We start from the raw sequence: 20,925 nt of genomic DNA, 5'->3' as shown, positions 1-20,925 counted from the left end.
CTCCATTCTATTCTAGAGAAGACCATCCTCACCGTGATAGCATCCGAGTGCCTTCCAGTCACTCATTAAGTGACGTTACTAACATCTATCCCAGGGGGTTTGTTCCCTCTCTCTCATCCTCGCTATGAAGTCATCTGTACATGCAGAATGTGAAGCCTCAGCAGATGCCCCATTGCACAATGCTGTCAAACACGGGGAGTGGAAATCCTTCAAAAGTGCTCAAAGTCGCCAATGCACATAAAACCGTAGTAATCAAAATGGGGTCGCACAAAACAGAAGCCTTCATGTGATTGGCTTATTAAAATGCATGGAGTGTTCCACCTCTTTGTTGGCTGCTGTTCAATGATGGCACGTAGGCTTAGCCGTGCAGCGTTCGCAACGTCATATGAAATCCCAGGATTAAAAATTGTGATTATACATTTTACGACCCTCACATATGGTAGGAGCAGAGTAGTACCAACGGCGCAATACAAACACGATGGGCAGTTTAAAAAGTAATGCAGCGTTAATCTCAATGATTTGGGGATGTTCTTTCCTACACGTAGTAGGATAATTGAAAATCAAATCTCTAACACACTACACTGAAGAACAGAAACGTTACAAGTATATCAAAACAAATGCATATGTATTAGAACCACAAACAGCTTTTTATTAATAAAAAGCATCTCTAATTCCAATTGATCCATCATGCATCTGAATGAAGTAGCAGAGCTACAGATTGCGCCACTTCAGAGAACACATCTTCCCCTCCAGTAGATTCCTGCTTAATGCAGTCACAAATAGCTGGGAATATCAACGATTCTTTGCACTTAAGGGTCTGTTCCACCCAGGCCAACTGGAGCTAGGGATGCTAGGGAGGTAAGACTCCCTGCCCAGTGCTCCACAGCTTTTGAGATGTAGAAGTGTGGGAGAAAAGAAAAACACTATTCTGGATAAAGAACAGAAGTACTTGTGGCACCTTAGAGGCTAACAAATTTATCTGAGCATAAGCTTTCGTGGGCTACAGCTGGGGTGACCAGATGTCCCGATTTTATAGGGACAGTCCCAATTTTTGGGTCTCTCTCTTATATAGGCTCCTATTACCCCCCACCCTCTGTCCCAATTTTTCACATTTGCTGTCTGGTCACCCTAGCTACAGCCCACTTCATCGGATGAATTCCTGGTTCACCAAGGAGTGGCAGTGGCTGGCCCCACAGGGAGCAGTGAGTGGGATTTTCAAAAGAATCAAAGTGATTTAGAAGCAAGTGTCTCATCAACCTTCAAATGTGACTCCTCCTCCTGAGTCACTGAGGCACTTTGGAAAATCCCTCTGAGTGTCTGGATTTCATCAGCTGGAAGGATGAGTCAGCCTGATGCAGGGCCTGGCAGGGAGTGAGGTTCTGGGACATTTTACTACAGCTGCACCTTTAGAATCACCTGCTCTTGGAAGCAGGCAAGCAGAGAAATATGGCTAGAAAGAGCCAGAAAAGACAGATGGCCTTATGTTAGATGCATTGGACTGGGACTCAGGAGATCGGTTTTAAAGCTGTGCCATCAACTTCCTGTGTGATCTTGGGCAAGTCACTTCACCTCTTTGTGGGTAGCTCTACCCTTTGAGCCAGAGGCGTAAACGCCAGCTCAAGTAGACATACCTGCTGTAGCTAGCATACTAAAAGTAAAGCCTAGCCACCAGCGGTACACACAGCAGGAGGGACTCACTGCCCTGAGTACTGGCACACCCGAGACGCTAGCCACTCCCGCTGCCTATGCCTGCACAGCTACAAGCTAGCTCACAAAGCAGAGTGATCAGAGCTAGCATGGGGATGGGCTCCTTGAGCTGGAATTTACACCTGCAGCCTGAACCTCACTGGGGCTTTGATCTTGGCGGGGGCCCTTGGTGCTACTCTCGCCAATAACAACAGGATTCCTTAAGTCAAACTGGGGGCTGAACATGGGTAACCTTCTTTAAAACACCTCTCCCAACTCCCATGGAGAATGCCAGGGCTTTAGCTTTTAATCTGTAAAGCAATGTACATTTGAAGCCAGCCTCTCACACTAATGTTTGCTGATTCGTAGAATCACAGTGTTTGCACGCTGCTTAGCCCAACAGGGCCCTGATCTCAGCCGGGGACACCAGGTGCTACTGTAAAACAAATCGTATCACATCGTTGATACATGGCACAAATCCATCAACAAGTACAACCTAGAAAAACACCCTATAACTCTAGGCCTGTCCTAACATCAACTTCAATGCGTGAAGCCTCAGGATTCCTTCCGCATATTTCAAATCACCTCATCCCTGTTTGCCAAGATAATTAAGTGGATTCAAAACATCTTTCAAATAAAGAGGGAAGAAGCCGCTCGTAGAGCAGTTCCAAGTTGTCGAGTGGGAACTGCGTGGCAGCATCAGGGCTGCCAGGGTTTTATAGAGACACCTTTCAGCCCCCATCAGGCTTCAGCAAGCATAAAATCAGCCCAACACCCCTAGCTGTTTTTCCTGTCGCAGTTCCAAACGTTACACAGTGGGCTTACACAGAAACAGTGGGACATTTTCCAAATCATTTAACTAATGCTGAAATCTAATACTCAACACTGACAGGTTACTGTGAGCAGTAAGAAGAAGGGGCTAGGTGCAACAAGACAAGCCGGGACAAAAGGATTTGCAGCAACATTTTTTAAACTCTCCCTGGTGAAAATTTGCCTATTTCTGAGTTTGCAAAATGTTAGAAAAAATCGGAACAACCTTGCAAACACTGGGAAAATCCCTGAGAGTTTCTCATTGATATTTGTAATGGGGAGAAGGGGTAGCAAAAAGTGGGAGCTTGGCTGCAGGGTTTCCACATGGTTTCTTTGAATTTCAGGCAGGGCTGGTGTGTTGCGACTGGTCACACACAGTTATATGGTATGGGCGCTGTTTCTGCCCTCATGCAATCAGGAGGCTAGAGGTGAGCCACAGCTGACTCCTCTCACAGGGAGTGGCTGAGTTTTGGGCTCATTCTCCCACCCTGTTAGGGGAAAAACAAAAACTTCACAGCAGGGAGTGGCTGCTCCCTAGCAGTGTGTGTGGGCAGAGGGAGGAGAAGAGTCACTTATAGCCACACCACCCAAGCACCTGAGGCCAGTCAGGAGGAGTGTAAGTGCCTCCCTAAAAATCATGGTGGAGAGAGTGGTTCATACACCAGTAAGGCATTGTAAGAGGTAGCAGGACGCAGTCAGGGCCGGCTTTAGGCCGATTCCCCTGAATCAGGCCCCACGCCTAGCCAGAGCACGGCAAGTCCTGCAGCCAGCCCCGCTCCCCGGGCCGGAGCGCAGCAAGCCAAAGTACGGCTGAAAACTCGGAGCGCCACCCGGTGAGTACAAGCCCCATGAATCAGGCCCCGCATTTGCTAAAGCCGGCCATGGACACAGTCTTTCCCTGCAAAAAGAAACCACCACATCCTTCAGGGCTTGTGGGAAGGAGAGCTCTCAGGGACTCTTGGGTAGACAGGGATTCTGTCTCAACCCCAGGCCTGGGGTTTAATGGGTTCTGATAATCCTCCAAACCCCAGTTCTCCAGGGTGGCTCCCCCATCGCTAGATGGATCTGTAGGCTTAGCGTGGCTATGCTGGTGCTGGCTCATAGCATGCTCTTACGTTCAGTTTGGGTATGCTAACCCGAGCTGGCCAGGAATTTTCCAGTGAAAGGCTTTTCAGTGAAAAACTAATTTTCCACAAAATCAAGATGCTCCATGCAAAGATTTTGATTTAGCTGAAATTTTTCAACTTTCCATCAGGAAAATCAAATGGAAATATTTTGTTTTATTGAACCAACCTGAAATGTTTCTAATCAGTTCAACAAAATAATAAATTGTATTTCCTTATTGGAGTTGTTGTACAGGCCTCAGTATCTCCTATGGGCCAGATGCCCTGAAAGACTACATCTCCCATAGTGCAATGTGGATTTCCCATCTGACCAAGCTGCAAGACAGGAGATGCATTCTAGCCAGGAAGCCTGGCCCATATGGGAGAATGGGTGCATCAAGCTCCCAAAATACAACTCCTATGAGGCAACAAACCACAATGGGAAAATCCATTAATGTTGAACTGACCCGAAACGCTTAGTTTTGAGTCAGTTCAACAAACTAAAAACCAAAACATTTTGCTTTCAGGAATGTGAAAATTGGGGAAAAATTCTGTTCCATGAAAAATTTCAACATTTCAATTTTTCATTTTGATTTGGGACAAAAATCAAATGCTGAAAGGTCGGCATTACCTGTGGGACAGAAATTCCAAATTTCACTCAGGTGTAATGTTAATACTTGGGGTTTACATGCACTTTATTTCCTTCCCCTTCCCAATCAGAGTGTATAGGGCACAAGAATCATTGATGCTTTGGGTATACTGTGGGGCCCTGTCAAGAGACAGCCTGGCATAGGCACTGTCACACCAGAATAGGAACCAAAATACCACCATTTTGCCCTCAGCCTCATGCTGCCCAAAATTACAGTTTAAGAAGCCACATGCCACCTGGGAGATTACCACATCCCCATGGGCTGCAGAGAAGGAGGAAATTGCAGCAGCTGGACCAACAGGAACACACTATTAGTGATAGAGTAGAGGACATGCCCATATGTATCGCTTAGGCCTTATGGCCACCTGCATTGCCACAACACTGGGATGGATCTATCTGTCCTTCTGATCAGCCAATGCTCTCAGTCCTCCCTTGGCCAGTCATGCCATGTAACAGCAGCCATGGAGCAATGGGAGACCACTCTCAGTTGGGTCCGCTACCTACGTTTCTACTTCCAGAGCACTACCTCTCCAAGAGGCCTAAGCTCCATCTACCTAGCTGCTTCCCACTCAACCATTCCAGTCCCTTTTCAGGTTACCAGTGGTTCTGCACCCCAGACTACCCTACCACCCTGGGAATCACAACTGACAAGGAGATAGGTTTAAACAGGGCTAGGGATGGGAGCAATCAAACTAAATTCAGCTCAGTTGGCAGCCTGCGCTTGGGAGAGGTCCAAAACTGGGGTACAGGTGAGGACTGACTAGGTTGCACTGGCAGTGCTGTGCACTGAAAGTTACCCGCCATGCCAGCCTACACTACATGCTTATGGTCTTCTGGCTCAGGCACTGTTAGAGTCTCTCTTTCACAAGCACTACGGTTGCTCATGGCATCATCTGTGCCTGAACTAGAGCCCAGGCTCCACAGGGCAGGGAATATCTACCTCTCAGGCACACTGTCAGACCTAAACAAAGCAATGTACCCTGACGGAAATAACCATGACTAGAATGGGGTCTGGGGAAAAGACTGACGCTAGAGGGGGTTTTCTTCCAGGAGTGGCAGATGGAAATCCCTAGAGCCTCAAAACGCCACATGTTCTGTGGGGAGAGAGTAATGCTCCTTTACAGGAGCTCTGTATCAACCAGTGGAATTCCCCACGACGGCTAGAAGTCACCAGTGCATCCAATGGGAATTCAAGGCTCAGAGGGCTGTACAATCACCGCCAGCAGAAAACCCTGACGTTCCTTTCAGGTAAAAGCTCATTGAAAAATCACTCCTCCTGACCTCGCACTTATTAAAATCAGTGGGAGATTTGCCATGGACATCATGAGCAGGATGGGGCGGGGGCACAATGTTTTTCTGTGGTGCCCGCCCAAAAATAGCTACCCCACTGCAGCGAGAAACATGCAACACTCACCACAAGCTCACTGAACATGACATCCAGCTCTTCCACCGGGGGCATTGGCAAGGCCGGCTCCATGGTCTGTAAGGCGAAGTTGCTGTCATTGCGAAGCCGGTAGGTGATCTCCGGATGGTCGTTGCTTCGGAAGCAGCAGAAGATGAATGAAATCCCCCGTCCACTTCTTTTTCTTGGGGCCATGGCCAAAATCCTCTGTGTCCCTTCCTTCTAGCTACTAAATCCTACAGAAAGAGAGAGTACAGCAAACGTTTGAGTATCCACTTTGTCCAAGTGTGTTGAGATCTACTGAGAAGAGACCCAGAATCAAAGGCACCCAACATACACAACTTGCAAAAAAGTGACATTTACATGCTAAAGATTTCTGTTCCGGTTTGGCATTTACAGTTCCAGCAACCTTGACGACTGTGCTAATTAAAAGATACCTTTGTTCTCTTATGGGCATAATCTTCCCCCGCCCTCCCCCCGGCTGTAGTTGAATCAAGAAGTTGCCAGTGAGCAGTTGCTGTAGATGAAAGACAGTGGGATACACCACTGTTCTGTTCCAGCACTGAGAGCTGCAAGAAGAACTGACCCAAGCCCTCTGATTCCTTCTCTATCGTCTATCATCTCGCTCCAAGACAGGTCAAAAGTCACTCTGATGCCAATTAGCCCCATGCTATACCACTCGTTTTTAGCTCATGGGGACCTCTTGCAACATTATTACAGAACGTTTGAGACTCGGTGCGTTGGTGCTGCAAACAGTTCTGTCTGTTCTACACTATCAGCTAAAGTTTTCAGCACTAGACGACAACCTTTATGGTTCCAGGGGCCGACCCTCAGCTAGTGAGCGCCAGTAACACACCGGGGCAGTCAAGAGAACTTGGCCCATTTTACCCCAGCTGAGGATCTAGCTCTGGAAATGTTATTTATATTTAAGGGACAGTTGGAAGCCATTTTTAAAACTCAAATTTAAGTAATATTTTTAAAGGAAGTACAAGTCCTAGGTTTGCGCAATCCTCCCCGGCATCCAAGCTAAAAGCGTCCCTTCTCAACAGCTCAGCCTGAAATCTCATTTCACATTACGCACCTTAGGGTTCACACAAAGGTAACCATCTGATGGGCTCGCACAGCCATGAAATCTCTTATTGTCACTTGCTATCTGAGAGTTATAAGCCGAATTCATCTGCAGTATGCTGGAACCAATGAGTTTTTAAAAAGGTATCCCACACCCGGCAAGAAAGTTTTGCTGCCCCCCAACCGAAAGTTTCCTAAAAACAAAACCTGTCTTCTCAACAGGGAAAGGCAAATTCATAGATTTTAGAAAGGCCCCAAGTACCATTTTCCCTACTCTACAGATGGGGAAATAGAGCAGGGGGAAGGGAAGTAATTTGCCTAAAGCAGGGGTTCTCATCTTTCATTGCACAGCGACGCCCTCCTGACAACAAAAATTACTACACGACCCCAGGCAGGGGGGACCAAAGCCTGAGCCTACCTGAGCCCCGCTGCCCCAGGCAGGGGGGACCAAAGCTGAAGCCCGAGCCCCAGGAGAGGCGGGGGGTGCAAAGCCGAAGCCCACGGGTTTCAGCTCCGGGCACGGAGCCTGTTACCTCAGCGCTTCGGCCCTGGGTGGGAGGCTCAGGCTTCAGCTTCGGCCCTAGAAAGTCTAATGCCAGCCCTGGTGACCCCATTAAAATGGGGTTGTGACCCATTTTGGGGTCCCGACCCACAATTTAAGAACCACTGGCCTAAAGCAATGCAGTGAATCAGCGGCACAGCTAGGAAGAGAAACCTGTTTCCTGATGCTCCCCTCCCATGCAAATCCCCTACTCTCACCACAGGACCAGAACTTTAGTTCTCTTCTTCCATTTCAGATTTTCAAACTGAGAGCTATAAATATATACACGCTATCCTCAGAATACATCTGGTGTTTTCAAAGAGCCTAGCTTACATCAAAACATCAACAGATTTAAGTCTGAATGAAAGAACAAGGATGAGACTAGGTAAAGATTTATTTCTATTTTAGTATTTAAAAGACACGTGGCCACTCAGACAAGGTATTTTGAGATGGCTGCAGCTCTAGAGCTATTGGGATTCATAATTACCATACACCTGCAGTCTTTATGTATCATTTGCAAGGCAGATACAATCCCAGCAAATTGCAGTTACTAACAAGAAGCACTAAAAAACTTGAAAAGGAGAGAAGAACCTTAGCTAGCAGGCAAACCGCACAAATGCTGCTGAATATTCATTAATGTGAAGGATAAAAGTCAAAACTCTGCTTCCTGACATGTTCTTCAGCCAGAACGCTTCAAAACAGGCCTATTGCATCTACAGTACAAAGTCTGGTGTTTAAGGCCTTTTCATTCCACTTTATCATTTACGCTGAATTTGTTAGACATTGGGCAGGGACAATGTTAGCTTGAGAACAAGTCATTCAGCTTAGCTTTCTGCAAAAGTCCTCAGACTTCCCAAAGTTATGGGCGTGAGCAGGACATACGTACATAGGGTACAACCCTAATTAGGTTCACAGGATTTCAAGGTCAGAAGGGACTATTATGTCATCAAGTCTGACCTCCTGTATAACACAGGGCACACAATAACTTGTCTTTTTAGCTCAACCATCCTTTCCAGAAAGCACCTAGTCTTGGATTTGAAGACTTCAAGGGAGAGGGTGGATTCTTCAGCTCCTGTTAGGTTTAATCACCTTCCCAGTTGAGATTAAGTTAATACAGTCTAAAAGTACCTGATCAGATTGTAAACTCCTTGCGTCAGGGACTCTGTCTTTTTCTTCTGTTTGTACAGCATCTAGCACAATGGGATCATGGGCCATGATGAGAGCTCTTAGGCTCTCCCCCCATACAAACACCACCCTGTAGGTCATGTAAGAATTATTTGTATCTAGCATTTCCTGTAGAAAATGCAACCGGAAAGGCAAGGAAAAAATACCCAGAGAAGTACCAGAATATTATGCAGCCCTGGAGGACTAAGGCAGGAGTTAGGCCTTGATCCTGAACAAACTTACACACACGTAATCTCACTGGAGTCAGTAAGGCTACTCATGAGTGAAGCTATTCATTTGCTCAACTGTTTGCAGGATCCGAGCCTTAAATTATAATTGTTTCTCAGAGGTCTCAGACTTCCTTGAACCCACAAGAATGGGGCAAGCAGCAGCTATGCCACTGAAATACCATGATCGTTTCCTTTTGCTGTTACACCACAGCCTGGAGAACATACAGAATTCTCTCTATTGCAAAAGAATTGTTCTGTCTGTCAGGTGGACACAATACTGGTTTTTGCCAAGACTGCTCATGTGTCGGGCAGCAACAGGGTTATGACTTGCAAGTAAACCTCGTTTTCCACAAGGCACTAGTATGCAAGTATATTCTGAAGGAGTAGGGTTTTTTTTGGCTGTCTCCCTTCTTCCTGCATTCGTGTCTGGTTTTATTCCCTAGGGGGAGTCAGATGAGGAACTGTAATGATAGAATATATAATTAATTACAGAGACGTACTTTTGGCGAGTGGGAAAGACTACGAGAATTTGTTTCCTCCAAACTTAGATAACCAGTCATTCAGGCAGCTATGCAAGGGAATTCTCAGTCACTACACACCGGCAATAGACACTTTTTCTCATTCTCATTACAGGATACTCATATGACACCACCACCACTCAACATTCACAAAGCACTTTTCATTTCCAAGAGGGCTTTACTAACTTTAACCCTCAGCACACTCTGGTGAGGTAGATGAGTAATAATTCTTAGAGACACATGGCATAGATGGAGAAACAGAGGCAGAGATCTGAAGGAAAACAATTTCCAAGCATGCCCACTAATTTTTGGGTGCCCAATCCAGGACACTGCAGGCCTGATTTTCAGAAGTGCTGAGCACTCGCAACTCCAGCCAAACTCAGCTGGAGCTCATCGCCTCTGAAGATCAGGCCCTGTGAGCCAAGATGACTATTCAAAGCCTGACACACCAAAAATGAGAGGATGCTTCTGAAAATTCTGCCCTACGTGGCTTGTCCAAGGCCTCAAGGCAAACATCAAGGCTGAGATTAGCAGTGAATGTCACCACCCAGAGAGATTAAAGAGGGGGGGGGGAAGGAGTGGTGGGCCAATGATGGAACCAAAGGGAATCACATCACTGAGGGAGGAGAAGTGCAGCCACTACAGTGAGCAAGAGGGAGCTGAGAGAAGAGAATTAAGGCATAAAATGACATCATGAGAACAGGACTTTGCCCAGAGATGCTCTGTGGAGCAGCTTCAGTTGCTGTGATTGCAGACAGAGCAAGGACTGGGGACAGCAAGGTGGAGGGGAGTGAAGGCATCAAAATACTGAGTCATCTGCAGACAGCCATCCTAGAATCAGTGTAAGTGGACGGGAGTGAGTCAGGAACCACAGAGAGGCTAGAAAGGACAGACGGAGTCAGGCAAGGTACTTATTACTGGATTTGGAGACGGGGATGAGATAGCCAGTTTTTCAGGACAGAAAACGATGATCAGTGAGGAGCACCACACGTTTTGGGGTCAAAACCCTTTTAGTAAAAAAATTTGCAAGAGCAAATTTCCATGAACTCTTAAATGACCTGGCAGGATGTTGCCAGTTGCACACATACCGTACTGGATTTGTCCATGATACTGGACAAAAAGGAAAGTTACTAAGGGTATGTCTACACGGCAGCGCTTTAACGTGGCTGTGTAGTCACAGCTCCAGCAGCGCTGTTAAAACCCACCCTCAAGAGGAGGAGCAGCTCCCAGCGCAGTAGCACTGTTTACACTGCCACTTTACCATGCTGAAACTTGCATCACTGGGGGGGGGGGTGTTTTTCACACCCCTGAGCAAAGAAAGTTTCAGCGCTGTAAGTGGCAGTGTAGACAAGGCCTAAGTGACGAAGCAACATTCCCTCGAAGGAACTTAAGAAGAATGTTTCAAATTATTTTAAGCTCTTTGGGGCAGGGACCACTTTTCGTTCTGTGTCTGTACAGCAGCTACCACAGTGGGGTTCTGGTCCCTCACCAGCTCTCCTAGGTGCTATCCTGTCCTACAAACAATCAATTTGCTTTCAAATGACTTTTCTCTTTAGTTTCACATGCATATTAATTCCCCTACAACATGAGGCATCTCCGCCTTAAACCTGAAAAAGGCTGCAACTACAGACAGCTCCAGTGAGCTCCTAAAGAACTGTGTTTCTTTGAAAGAGACCATTAAATATCCTTACAGATACCTGCCCTGCTCTGACCTCCACCTGAGGTCACTACCAATGGGAAGTGGTGGTACAACACTTAATCCAGATTCCTTCGAGAAAGGATGGTCCAGTGGTTAGGGCACTAGGCTAGATTCAATTCTCTGCTCTGCAGCAAACTTCCTCTGTGACCTTGAGCAAGTCACTTAGCTTCCCGGGGGTCTCAGTTCCTCATCAGTAAAATGGAGATAGAGCATTCCTACTTTACAGGGGTGATGTGAGGATAAATACATGAAAGTTTGTGGATTGCTCAGACACTATGGTGATGGAAGCCAGATAAGTACCTAATATAGATCGTGTACTGAACAAAAATTTAAGTAGTGACCACATAGAAGCAGCCTATAAATTTCAATATAGAATTTCAATAGTGCAAATAAGAAAGGCACAGTCTCTAGGATAACTGAGACAGGGGCATACATTTTAGGTTCCATCAAAGCTAGTGACAAACGAGCGGATACATTCATCTTGCAGTGATTTTGGTATTAATAGGTGATCACTGCACAGAATATTATGAATATGTCACAGGCAAAAGACAACCAAAAAGATTAATGGCAGGGGAAGAGAAGGAGGAAGTTATGAGCTACGGAGGCACCTGTATTCCAGGCTCCCTATTAGAAGCAGAACTCCTTTGTCCCTCCTCTAGTTTTTTCCTCATTCAACAGATTCTAATTTGCTCTGTCTGGTCTGCCATGACCTTGCATACTGTTCTACACAACAATGCTACACCCCCAGATTCCTCTCCTGTGGCCGCCTGGAAATACAACGCAGCAGGGAGTTTTTTTAATCAAACCACTTTCCCTCCCTTTCTTGTTATTTGGCCTGCTTCTATGCAAAGTTCTTTTAATACAACCACGAAAAATGAAACAGCATTAGTTCAAAGTTAATCAGAGCTATCTTTCCAGACACTCCCCAGTCAGAAGATACGGGTTAGGCTTTAACAGAAAGAAGGACTTACAGACGCAAATCAGACACACTCGCTAAGATAGGAGCCTAATGTTATATTCTTCAATCCATTTTTAGGTGGCTACATAAGTGGCCTGATTTTTCAGAGGTGATGAGCACCCAGCAACTCCCGCTGAGTTCCGTAGGAGCCATGAGTGCTCATAGTAGCCTAGGGTTGCCAACCATCCAGTTTTCACCCGGACAGTCCGGGTTTCAGCCTGATGTTGGATTGGTTTTTTATTTGTGGCAACCCTAAGTGGAAGGAAGGAGGCAGCTGCTCCTGTGGCTCGCGGTGGTGCATGGCATGCAGGGGTGGGACCTTAGGGGGTAAGAGGCAGAGAAGTGAACAGGACCTTTTGGGGCCGGGGGGGAAGAGGCAGGATGGTGCGGGGTCTCGGAGGTCCAGTTACCAACCATTAGAAAGGTGACAAACATACGGTAGCCCCCAGGTAAGTGTATGTTGTGCCACTCACGCACACCCACACCCACACTATGCCTGAGCCAGAAGATGAGAGGCTGTTACAGGCCAGCTACAGAACCTGGCTCTTGAGCTCAAGCGATTCCTGCTTTTAGCTCTGGAGGTCTCCACATCAATCCCTGGGGCTGGCCAAAATGGCGACTGTCACACGTCACGCTTTTGAAAACATGGCCGACTATTTAGGTGCCTCAAGATGGATTTCAGGAACCGAACTTGAAACTCCTGTTTTTTAAAGTCATGGCCTCCATGTAGATTAGATGGGGCGTGGGGCAGGGGGAGAAGACGAAGGACTGGGGAATACAGAGACAGTGCTTTTTACTTTTGTTACCAATGGTGTTTGTAACAGAAATACCAACTACATTCCTTTGGACCGACAGTAACATGCTTTGGTATTGGTCAAATTTGAGAGGACAGATACTGGTCTTGTCATCAAGTGTCCACCCAGCATGGATCCTTCTAGTTCCTTGCTCCCGAATACAATGCGGGGAGGGGGAGAGAGAGAGAGAGACCACCGCTCATTTTGTTTAACCGTGTGTGAGGGGCAGCTTGTTTTCCACAAATGCAGTAACACACAATGTGCTCCTCTGCCTAACACTTAAGGAGTTAAATATTTTCTACCATATTTAAACTCTTCCTCAGCGCACACAGTTGCATTGAAGCCTATGAAGTTTTAACTATCAAAGCTGATGTAAACTCTTTGACATTTCTCTCAGGTCACTGAATCAGTGACCTCATCCGGTTATTCGAGTGGGGAAGCATTCTGCCTGCACGGAAAAAACTTGTGAAATTCTCACAAATGCCGCTACCTAGACCATGGATCACTAGAAATGTACGGCACCCAGAAACGTATTCTCTCACGCAGCCCCATCCTACAAACACAGCACAAACCCATTCTTGTAATATTAGAAACTCTTTGAATTTCTATGCATTCATCACTGGCCAATGTGGCTCGTATTCAAGGCTGATAATCTAGTAGTCACATGGTAACTGTAGCTGTTCATTGAAGTTAGGGTGTGATGAGCTACCCACAAGGGAATACAGACTCCACTCTACCCCAAAACCTTTGGTTTCGTCTTCCCTTAAGGTCTTAATGGGGACACTCTTTAAGAAGGGATCAGTCTTCCTATATGTGTATAATACCTAGCACATTGGGAGTGCTACTGCAAAACAAATAAAAATAATCACTCCAGCAGGCTGTATGTTGGCGATTAATATTCCAGATCTTTTTCTCCAGCACTAACCCCAGTGCAGCCTCCCATGGCGGCACAAGCTAGAACAGGGGTAGGCAACCTATGGCACCGGTGACGAAGGCGGCATGCAAGCTGGTTTTCAGTGGCACTCGCATTGCCCAGGTCCTGGCCACCAGTCCGGGGGGTTCTGCATTTTAATTTAATTTTAAATGAAGCTTCTTAAACATTTTAAAAACCTTATTTACTTTACATACAACAATCGTTTAGTTCTATATTATAGACTTATAGAAAGAGACCTTCTAAAAACGTTAAAATGTATTACTGGCGCGTGAAACCTTAAATTAAAGTGAATAAATGAAGACTCGGCACACCACTTCTGAAAGGTTGCCGACCCCTGAGCTAGAAGCTCCCTCTGGATTTTCTAACAGAACCACACACTAAGCCTTTGGCTACACTTGCATTTCAACGCGCTGCCGCGGCAGCGCTTTGAAGCGCTAAGTGTAGTCAAAGCGCCGGCGCTGGGAGAGAGCTCTCCCAGCGCTGTCCGTACTCCACTTCCCTGTGGGGAATAACGGACAGCGCTGGGAGCGCGGCTCCCAGCGCTGGGGCTTTGACTACACTGGCGCTTTGTAGCGCCGCAATTTGCAGCGCTGCAGAGGGTGTGTTTTCACACCCTGCTGCAGCGCTGCAAATTTGTAAGTGTAGCCAAGCCCTAAGATTTACGAGATCCACGGAGAAGAGTCAGGCAATTCACGGTATGCTGTTTCCTTTCACCATTTTAGTCTCCAAGTTACCTTGGGCTCTCCGCGTTTGTCTGCCGTACCTACTTGTCTTCTCGTCAGACTTCAACTGTAAGCTCTTTGGTTCAGAGACAGTCTTCCCGTTGTGCGAGGATGGTGCCTAGCACAACGGGGCCCTGATTAGGCCCAGTAGAGCCATACAAATCACTCTTGGAGTGGAAACTTTGGTTGGATGAAGCATTAGAGCAAAACTGGTCGTGCCCAAGTGACAGCTAATAGCTCATTTCTCTTTAGGATCAGGAGCTTGGAGTACTTAAAACCCAGCACCAGCCAACAACAGCAGCGTGCATCAGTCGTTGGGAGTCGCAATTGTGAGCCCTTAGTCAAGGGAGCAAGATAGACATCAATATCTATTATATCTAATGGAAACTGTCACCAGATTCCCAAAAAACTCTTTCTTGCGTAAAAAAAATCTCTCTGGGCCTGGACTGCACAGGAGGAGAATTTTTGTGTTGGTTTTAAATGCGTGTGCAACTGGCGGAGTTGTTTTTGAGCTGAGGCTTCGACAGAAAACAGCCAATTTTCAATGTTTGAGAACTGTTCTTTTCTTGACCCACTCATAAAACAGCTTTATACATAAACTGCAATGGTTTCCACACACTGCAGAGGAGACTCACGCCCAGGGCTGTTTTTACCAAGGTGAAACATGGCAGCGATTAGCAATTAGAGGAGAGCTTAGAGACATTCTATACACTCCCATGGTGGACTGGAACCAGCTCTCGAGGTAACTTCTCTGTTAAAGCTTAGCTAAAGTTCTTGCTCTAGTCCAGTGGTTCTCAATCCACAGCCACGGCCCAATCAGCACAGAGCTTGCGGCCCCATGTGACATCCTCGTGGCCACACAGGTAGCATATATATTGTGTGGATGCAGCTCATAACAGAGAGAGCTGCATATGCAGCTCACAATGGTAAAGATGCTGAAAACCAGTGCTCTAGGCTAAGTGACCAGCACCCTTACCATGCCCACCAGCTCTCACCTACACCAGGAGACTCTTCACCGTTATGCATGCTCCTTGAATCCCTGATCTCAGCTTCAGCATTTCACCCCAACACCCACATTAAAAAAAAACCCATCACACACACACACCCTTTCTTGTGAGGATGTCGCAGCCCAAATATCCATCTTTACCCTGGCCAGTCAATAGAAACAGCCACAGATATGGCAGTACTACATGCACCTGAGAAGAGAATTGCCTGGCATGGACAGGAGCCTCCTGGTACTGCCAGCCCCTTGCTCCTCTTCCCTCAGATCAGTCACAAAGTCACCAGCTCCCACTGAGATCCTACACACTGCACTGGCACCAATCAGCTGCACAGCTCGCAGCTCATGGCAAATGTAGGGATGTTTCCAGCATCAGTAGCAAAATCCCCTGCAGATCAGCGTCTCTCCTTCATACTCCCGACATATAGTGGGTGTTCACCTCCCTCACTGACCTACTCCAAGCTAGAAGGGTGACATATCATTATACCACTGCATCCCAAGAGCAGGTGCTCCGTATACTCAACTCTAAATATTCATCAGGGCAGACTTAATTTGCATGTGCCAAATGGGGTAGTCTCCATCCTGTATGTGGAAGGTGGACAGAGATGCAGGGGCAGAGTTCAGGTTGATGTTGAAACCTGAACGTCAGCTGTACTACATTTGTAGAGTTTATAGCTCAATATTTTTCCAGACAGACATTCTGGTAACGTGTATTCATCTTTCTCTCTCTTTCTCCCCCACCCACACCCTCCACAATGCATTACTGTCACTATCAGCAGAGGAAACAGCTGAATTAACAGTTAGACTGACCTATCCCCTCATCCCTAGAGGTTATTCTTTGAGGCACCTGTTCTAAGAATATTTCAATCACACAGCCCTATAATTTGGGAGATTATAAACAACTCCTACATACATTCTGGGTTTTTTTTTTCCTGAATTTATAGTCTCCTATGCCTCAAACTAAAACAGGTTTTACACCCTATACTTTTTGATTAAATATAAATGAATTCCAAATTCACAGTTTCACTAATTTCCTGTAGCTGAAACTGGAAAATGCTCAAATTTGTATGCTAACTCTGTCCTGGTTGTCAGCTAGAGCCCTGGAAGCCCCATCTGCTAGCACCATAAAAGCTCTCACATCAAAAGTGTTTACTACCTTTTGTATTTTTATTATAAGTTACTATAGTGTTCATCAAAAATTAAAACGTACATCTGGGCCTGTTGTCTTGTAAGAACACATTTCACTCCATTTAAGGCCAAATAAGTTTATAGCAAGGCTGTGAATTTAGCCATTAAAAATGCATAAAGGTATCCAAAGAACTCATCAATCTATACACTTTTCCAGTAAACAATCAAGTGCTCATATTCAAAGGTTAACAGATTAATCTATTTCACAACACCATACTTGGTACTGGAAACATCAGCAGTTTTCTTTCTAATACATGAAAACCAGGCATAGTCTAAGCACATCACTGCTAAAATGCTGAGGCAAGAACAGTAATTTATGTTGTATTGGCTACTGAAAGGAGTCATCGCCAGGTGGCACTGTTACAGCCTCAAGTTTTTTCTTGGCACATGAACACATTTCTAGTCTTGGAAAGTATGCTTTGTTGTTCTGATGCACTTCTTTGGGTGAGCTATGTCAAGCAGCAAGGGAAGTTGTCTCTGCCTTAATCTCTCTAATTAAGGTAAATTCTTGAGGCAGAGTTGCTCCCTGGGAACTGGGCTGAAATTCCCAAACGAGATTGCTCGCATGCTGTTTGCTGCATCTCTGTTCCAGGACTGGTGTGTGTGTAAACAACAAAACATGTCACGATTAGAATATACCAATGACTCCACATCACTGATTTTTCCTCCAATAGAAATCTGACCTGCAAGACCTCAACATCTGCTGCCAAGCGGCAGAGGAGGGATGACAGTATGCTTGCTGCTAAAACAGAAGTAAGGGCTTGATGCAGGAATTACTGGGTAAGGTCCTTTGGCTTGTATTATTACAGGAGGCCAGACGACAATCCTAGTGCTGTCTTCTGGCCTTAAAGTCTATGAAGATATGGAAAAGTTTCTCCTTGTCATATCTAATGTATACTTCAGCACTACCTACACCATGGCTATATAAAACTGCAGAAGACATTCCTGGATCAAGAGTTTGGGGCATAGAAAGCACTACATTTACTGTGCTGACAAAGGTTTTCTGGTCAGCCAGATGGAAGATTATATACGATTTCCAGGAGGCCACAATTACTTATTTAAACAGGAAGTTGAATTGCCTACGAGCTCAATGCGTGTTTCCAGCAATTCATTGCACACCTTCTTTTCTTACTTGCACTCCATCAGCACCATGCAGATAACTGCCACATACTTCAGGAAAAATGAAAACCCCTAATCCTGGGCAAACCTTGATTTTTGAGCATGCTGGTGTGTTAACCAACCCAATATTAGATGTCTCATCCTTGTATCTTTCCAACAAAAGGTTTTTTTCCTCTTTTCCTCTTTTTCTTTTCTTCTTCTTTTTTTTTTTTTTCAAAGAAAACCACAAAAACCACTTTGAATCTTATACTCCCACAACACACATAATTTACTCCTCAAGATCAGGTCACTACACTTTTAAACATACACGCACAGCTTTGCTCCACTGCTAGATCCGCTCCAAGAATCTGAGAGGAAGGTCAAGATGTGAGGCTTAAAAACAGGCAAACTGCTCTCCGGGAAGGGCACTGTATGCAGGTGCTGGGGAGGTCTCCTCCAAAGTGCTGAAAAAGCAGCTTCAAAAGGAGCCATAGAAAGTTTTTGCACTCAAGAATTCTTCTGCAATGAAAATCCTGTCAAGGGGCCCTTCCATTTAAATCCTCCTCTTCCCCCCCCCCCCTTTTTTTTTTTGGAAGCAGCTGTTGAAGAGGCTATTGTGAGAACAAACATGCATTGTAGTGGAGCTCAAAGGGTAAGACAGCCTTTTCAGGACCATGTTAACATTCAAGGAGAGATTAAATAGCAAAACTGGATGCCTACAAGTGCCCTGAAAATATGAAAGCTAGGAGACAAGATGCTCAAGAAATTTCCCAAGCATGCCTGCATCTAAGCAGAAGAGTAAATTTTGCTGGAGCCCCTCCAGGAGGCAGGAAAAAGGGGGCTACTGATAAACCGGTGAGATACTAACACCACGCTCTGAGCAAAGTGCCGCAAAAGCAGGTCAATAAAATGTTACTAAATGATCTGTTAAGAACATCTAGGACAATAAGGATCGATGTGCCTAACAGCTGTTAATTTCAAACATAAACAAAAAGCAAAGAGAGTCACAGCGGTAGCTGGGCTAGCAAAAGCTGCACTGGCCAACCAAAGACCCCACCTCTTAGAAATCACAAGACCCCTTTCAGTTTCAAACTAAGCTAGCTTGTTTCCAAAAGGTGACTAGGGTTAGCGGAGGGACTTGCAGGGAGATTATCATTAGCTTGTCCATGGGGGATGGGGCTACCCATCATTTCAAACCCAGTATATATACACAAAGGACTGCCACACCCCACCTGGGTACAACTCAGTAGAGGAGAAGAGTGGGGCAGAAGCTGGTACAACTGTCACAGCTCGGCCAGGCCTGTTTTTCTAAGGTTTGTCCCTGTCCGGTACGGATATAAAACTGGATGTGGTTTTGTCCGGAATCACGGTGGACGCAGGGAGGATGCCATTTTGCAGAGTGCCCTGCTCCACCCCTGCCAGCGTGAGCAGGTTGGCACGCTCTGCAAAATGGCATCCTCCATGTGATGTGACCTCACAAGCACCATGCGTACTAGGTCACAGCGGCAGGGTCAAGGTCACGCCATTCCAAAAGTCCAGTATTTTCAGGATGTGCCAGCAGCCATCTTAGCTCCCGTGAACTATGCCAATTTGCCCCAGCTAGGGATGTGCCCCCGTATTTTTGCTGGGTTTAATTCCTTGTTTAACCAAGCCCCAGGGAGAACAGCCACATGCAATCCTCAGAAAAGAAGCCTGAAGGAGGCCGATGTTATCTGACTATTTAATCCCTCCCATTGTATCATTCACTTTACATATAATTAGCCATGTATGGCAATTGCTTTATTGGATAATTAGGCAGCCATCCATACTGCAGATGTACAGACCACCTTTCAAAAGGAGAAGAGAGTCAACAGGACTGCCAAATGAGGGCTCTGATCTCAGCATTCCCCTGCATGCTTTAACAAGTGACTCCAAGCTGCTTCATTTATGAGATGTATTCAGGTTCAAAAGTATTTACTTTGATGACGGAAAGCTTTGTAAATAGCAACAATTCAACTGACTCTCGTAGCAAGTTGGGCAGGAGTTGCGCTTACAGTTGTTTGCTAATTAACCTTTTCCCTCCAGGACAATTAAAACAGTTAATTAAACGCCTGGCTTTAATTTAATTTCTCCTTTTTTTTCCTTGCTGAGAGCCAGTCACCGTTTGTACTCTGACCTCGATTGATTGAATGCAAAGCCTTGGTTGCTAAGATTTCCATTTCACTGCTCCCCATTTCATTGTTAATCCCCAGAGTCTGACAACCTGTGTAGTTGTAAGTAATGGAGTTTTCCCCCGTTAAGGCTCTAATTAATTTGGCATCAGAAACAGAATTTTCAGTATCAAACATTTAAGGTACACCAATGCACCACCACCTATTCCTATCACCATAGCAACAAACGACAGCTTCCAGGCTAGTCCCAATTGTCTAATTTGAGGTCAGGTATTGAGACTTGCAATTATACACACTTAAAATACAGGCTACTGCCCTTGGAGTGTGTCCTTTACCTTTAATTAATAAGCAGAAACATGCAATTAATTAAACTCACATCTGAGGCCACCATTTAGACTCCAGAATATTATGGCATTAAGTCAGCCAATTTTTATTTTGAAGTGACAGTCAAGTAGCATCGGCCCACATTTTAGTTTTGAAAGCGAGAGGTTTTTAAAATAAACCGAACGTTAATACATTTCTAACGATCTAATTCTACATTCCCTACATTTGCCCAAACGAAGCAAAATGCAAATAGCAATCAGTATAAATTAATAGTATACGTTAAGATTATTTTTTTAAATTAACTTATTTCTAGACTTTTACATTAAAATGTATTAGTAAGGACTTTTTTCCCCCTTAAATGTGATTTTTTTCACCTTACAAGATTCTTTAATAAAATGCTCATTTTACAACAAAACCTGCACTGTTGGCAAATGTTTATTTCCCGGCAATACAAAAATTCTTCCCAGTGCTTTATCAAACATACGCATTAAAGTGGTGTATAAAAGACACTGCATTTTACTCAAGATTTGATTTTTCACAGTTCCATAGAAAGAGTTTTATAAATATCCTAATGTACCCAAGCTAATTCTGTTAATAAAGTGGCTGTAAAAGCAGCACATTTTAATCTAATACAGAAGTCCTCAACCTTTTCGTCTGGCGGGCGCCAGACGAAGGACCGTGGCGGCGGTCGAGCATCCGCCGAAATGTCGCTGAATTTCGACGGCGACGCCTCTCGATGACGTTGCTTGCCGCCGACAAGCGACGTCATCAAGAGCCGCCGCCGCCAAAATGCCACAAGCTCGACTGCCGGCCAGGACGCAGGCGCATTTAGATGCCCCCGTGGGCACCGTGTTGGGGACCACTGATCTAATACATAAAACTAAAAG

The 20,925-nt window shown here is 45.5% G+C and overlaps 1 protein-coding gene across 5 annotated transcripts in view; it reads right to left on the bottom strand.

The window, feature by feature from the left end:
- DAAM1 (dishevelled associated activator of morphogenesis 1) overlaps nt 1–20,925 on the bottom strand; it is a 167,219-nt gene that overhangs the window by 99,847 nt on the left and 46,447 nt on the right. For 4 of the 5 annotated variants that reach the window (XM_039536591.1, XM_039536594.1, XM_039536595.1 and 1 more), the window contains exon 2: nt 5,663–5,886. In XM_039536591.1, the coding sequence (XP_039392525.1) occupies nt 5,663–5,845 (183 nt within the window). In that variant the 5' untranslated portion in view covers nt 5,846–5,886. Of the gene's footprint in view, nt 1–5,662; nt 5,887–18,796; nt 18,932–20,925 lie in introns of those variants that run through there. The other variant, XM_039536593.1, reaches the window with a different exon arrangement.

The sequence above is a fragment of the Mauremys reevesii genome, linkage group 4 (assembly GCF_016161935.1).
Source record: "Mauremys reevesii isolate NIE-2019 linkage group 4, ASM1616193v1, whole genome shotgun sequence".
Lineage (NCBI taxonomy): Eukaryota > Metazoa > Chordata > Testudines > Geoemydidae > Mauremys > Mauremys reevesii.
Note: the sequence above shows the minus strand (reverse complement) of the source record. Positions and strands in the feature narration are given on the sequence as shown.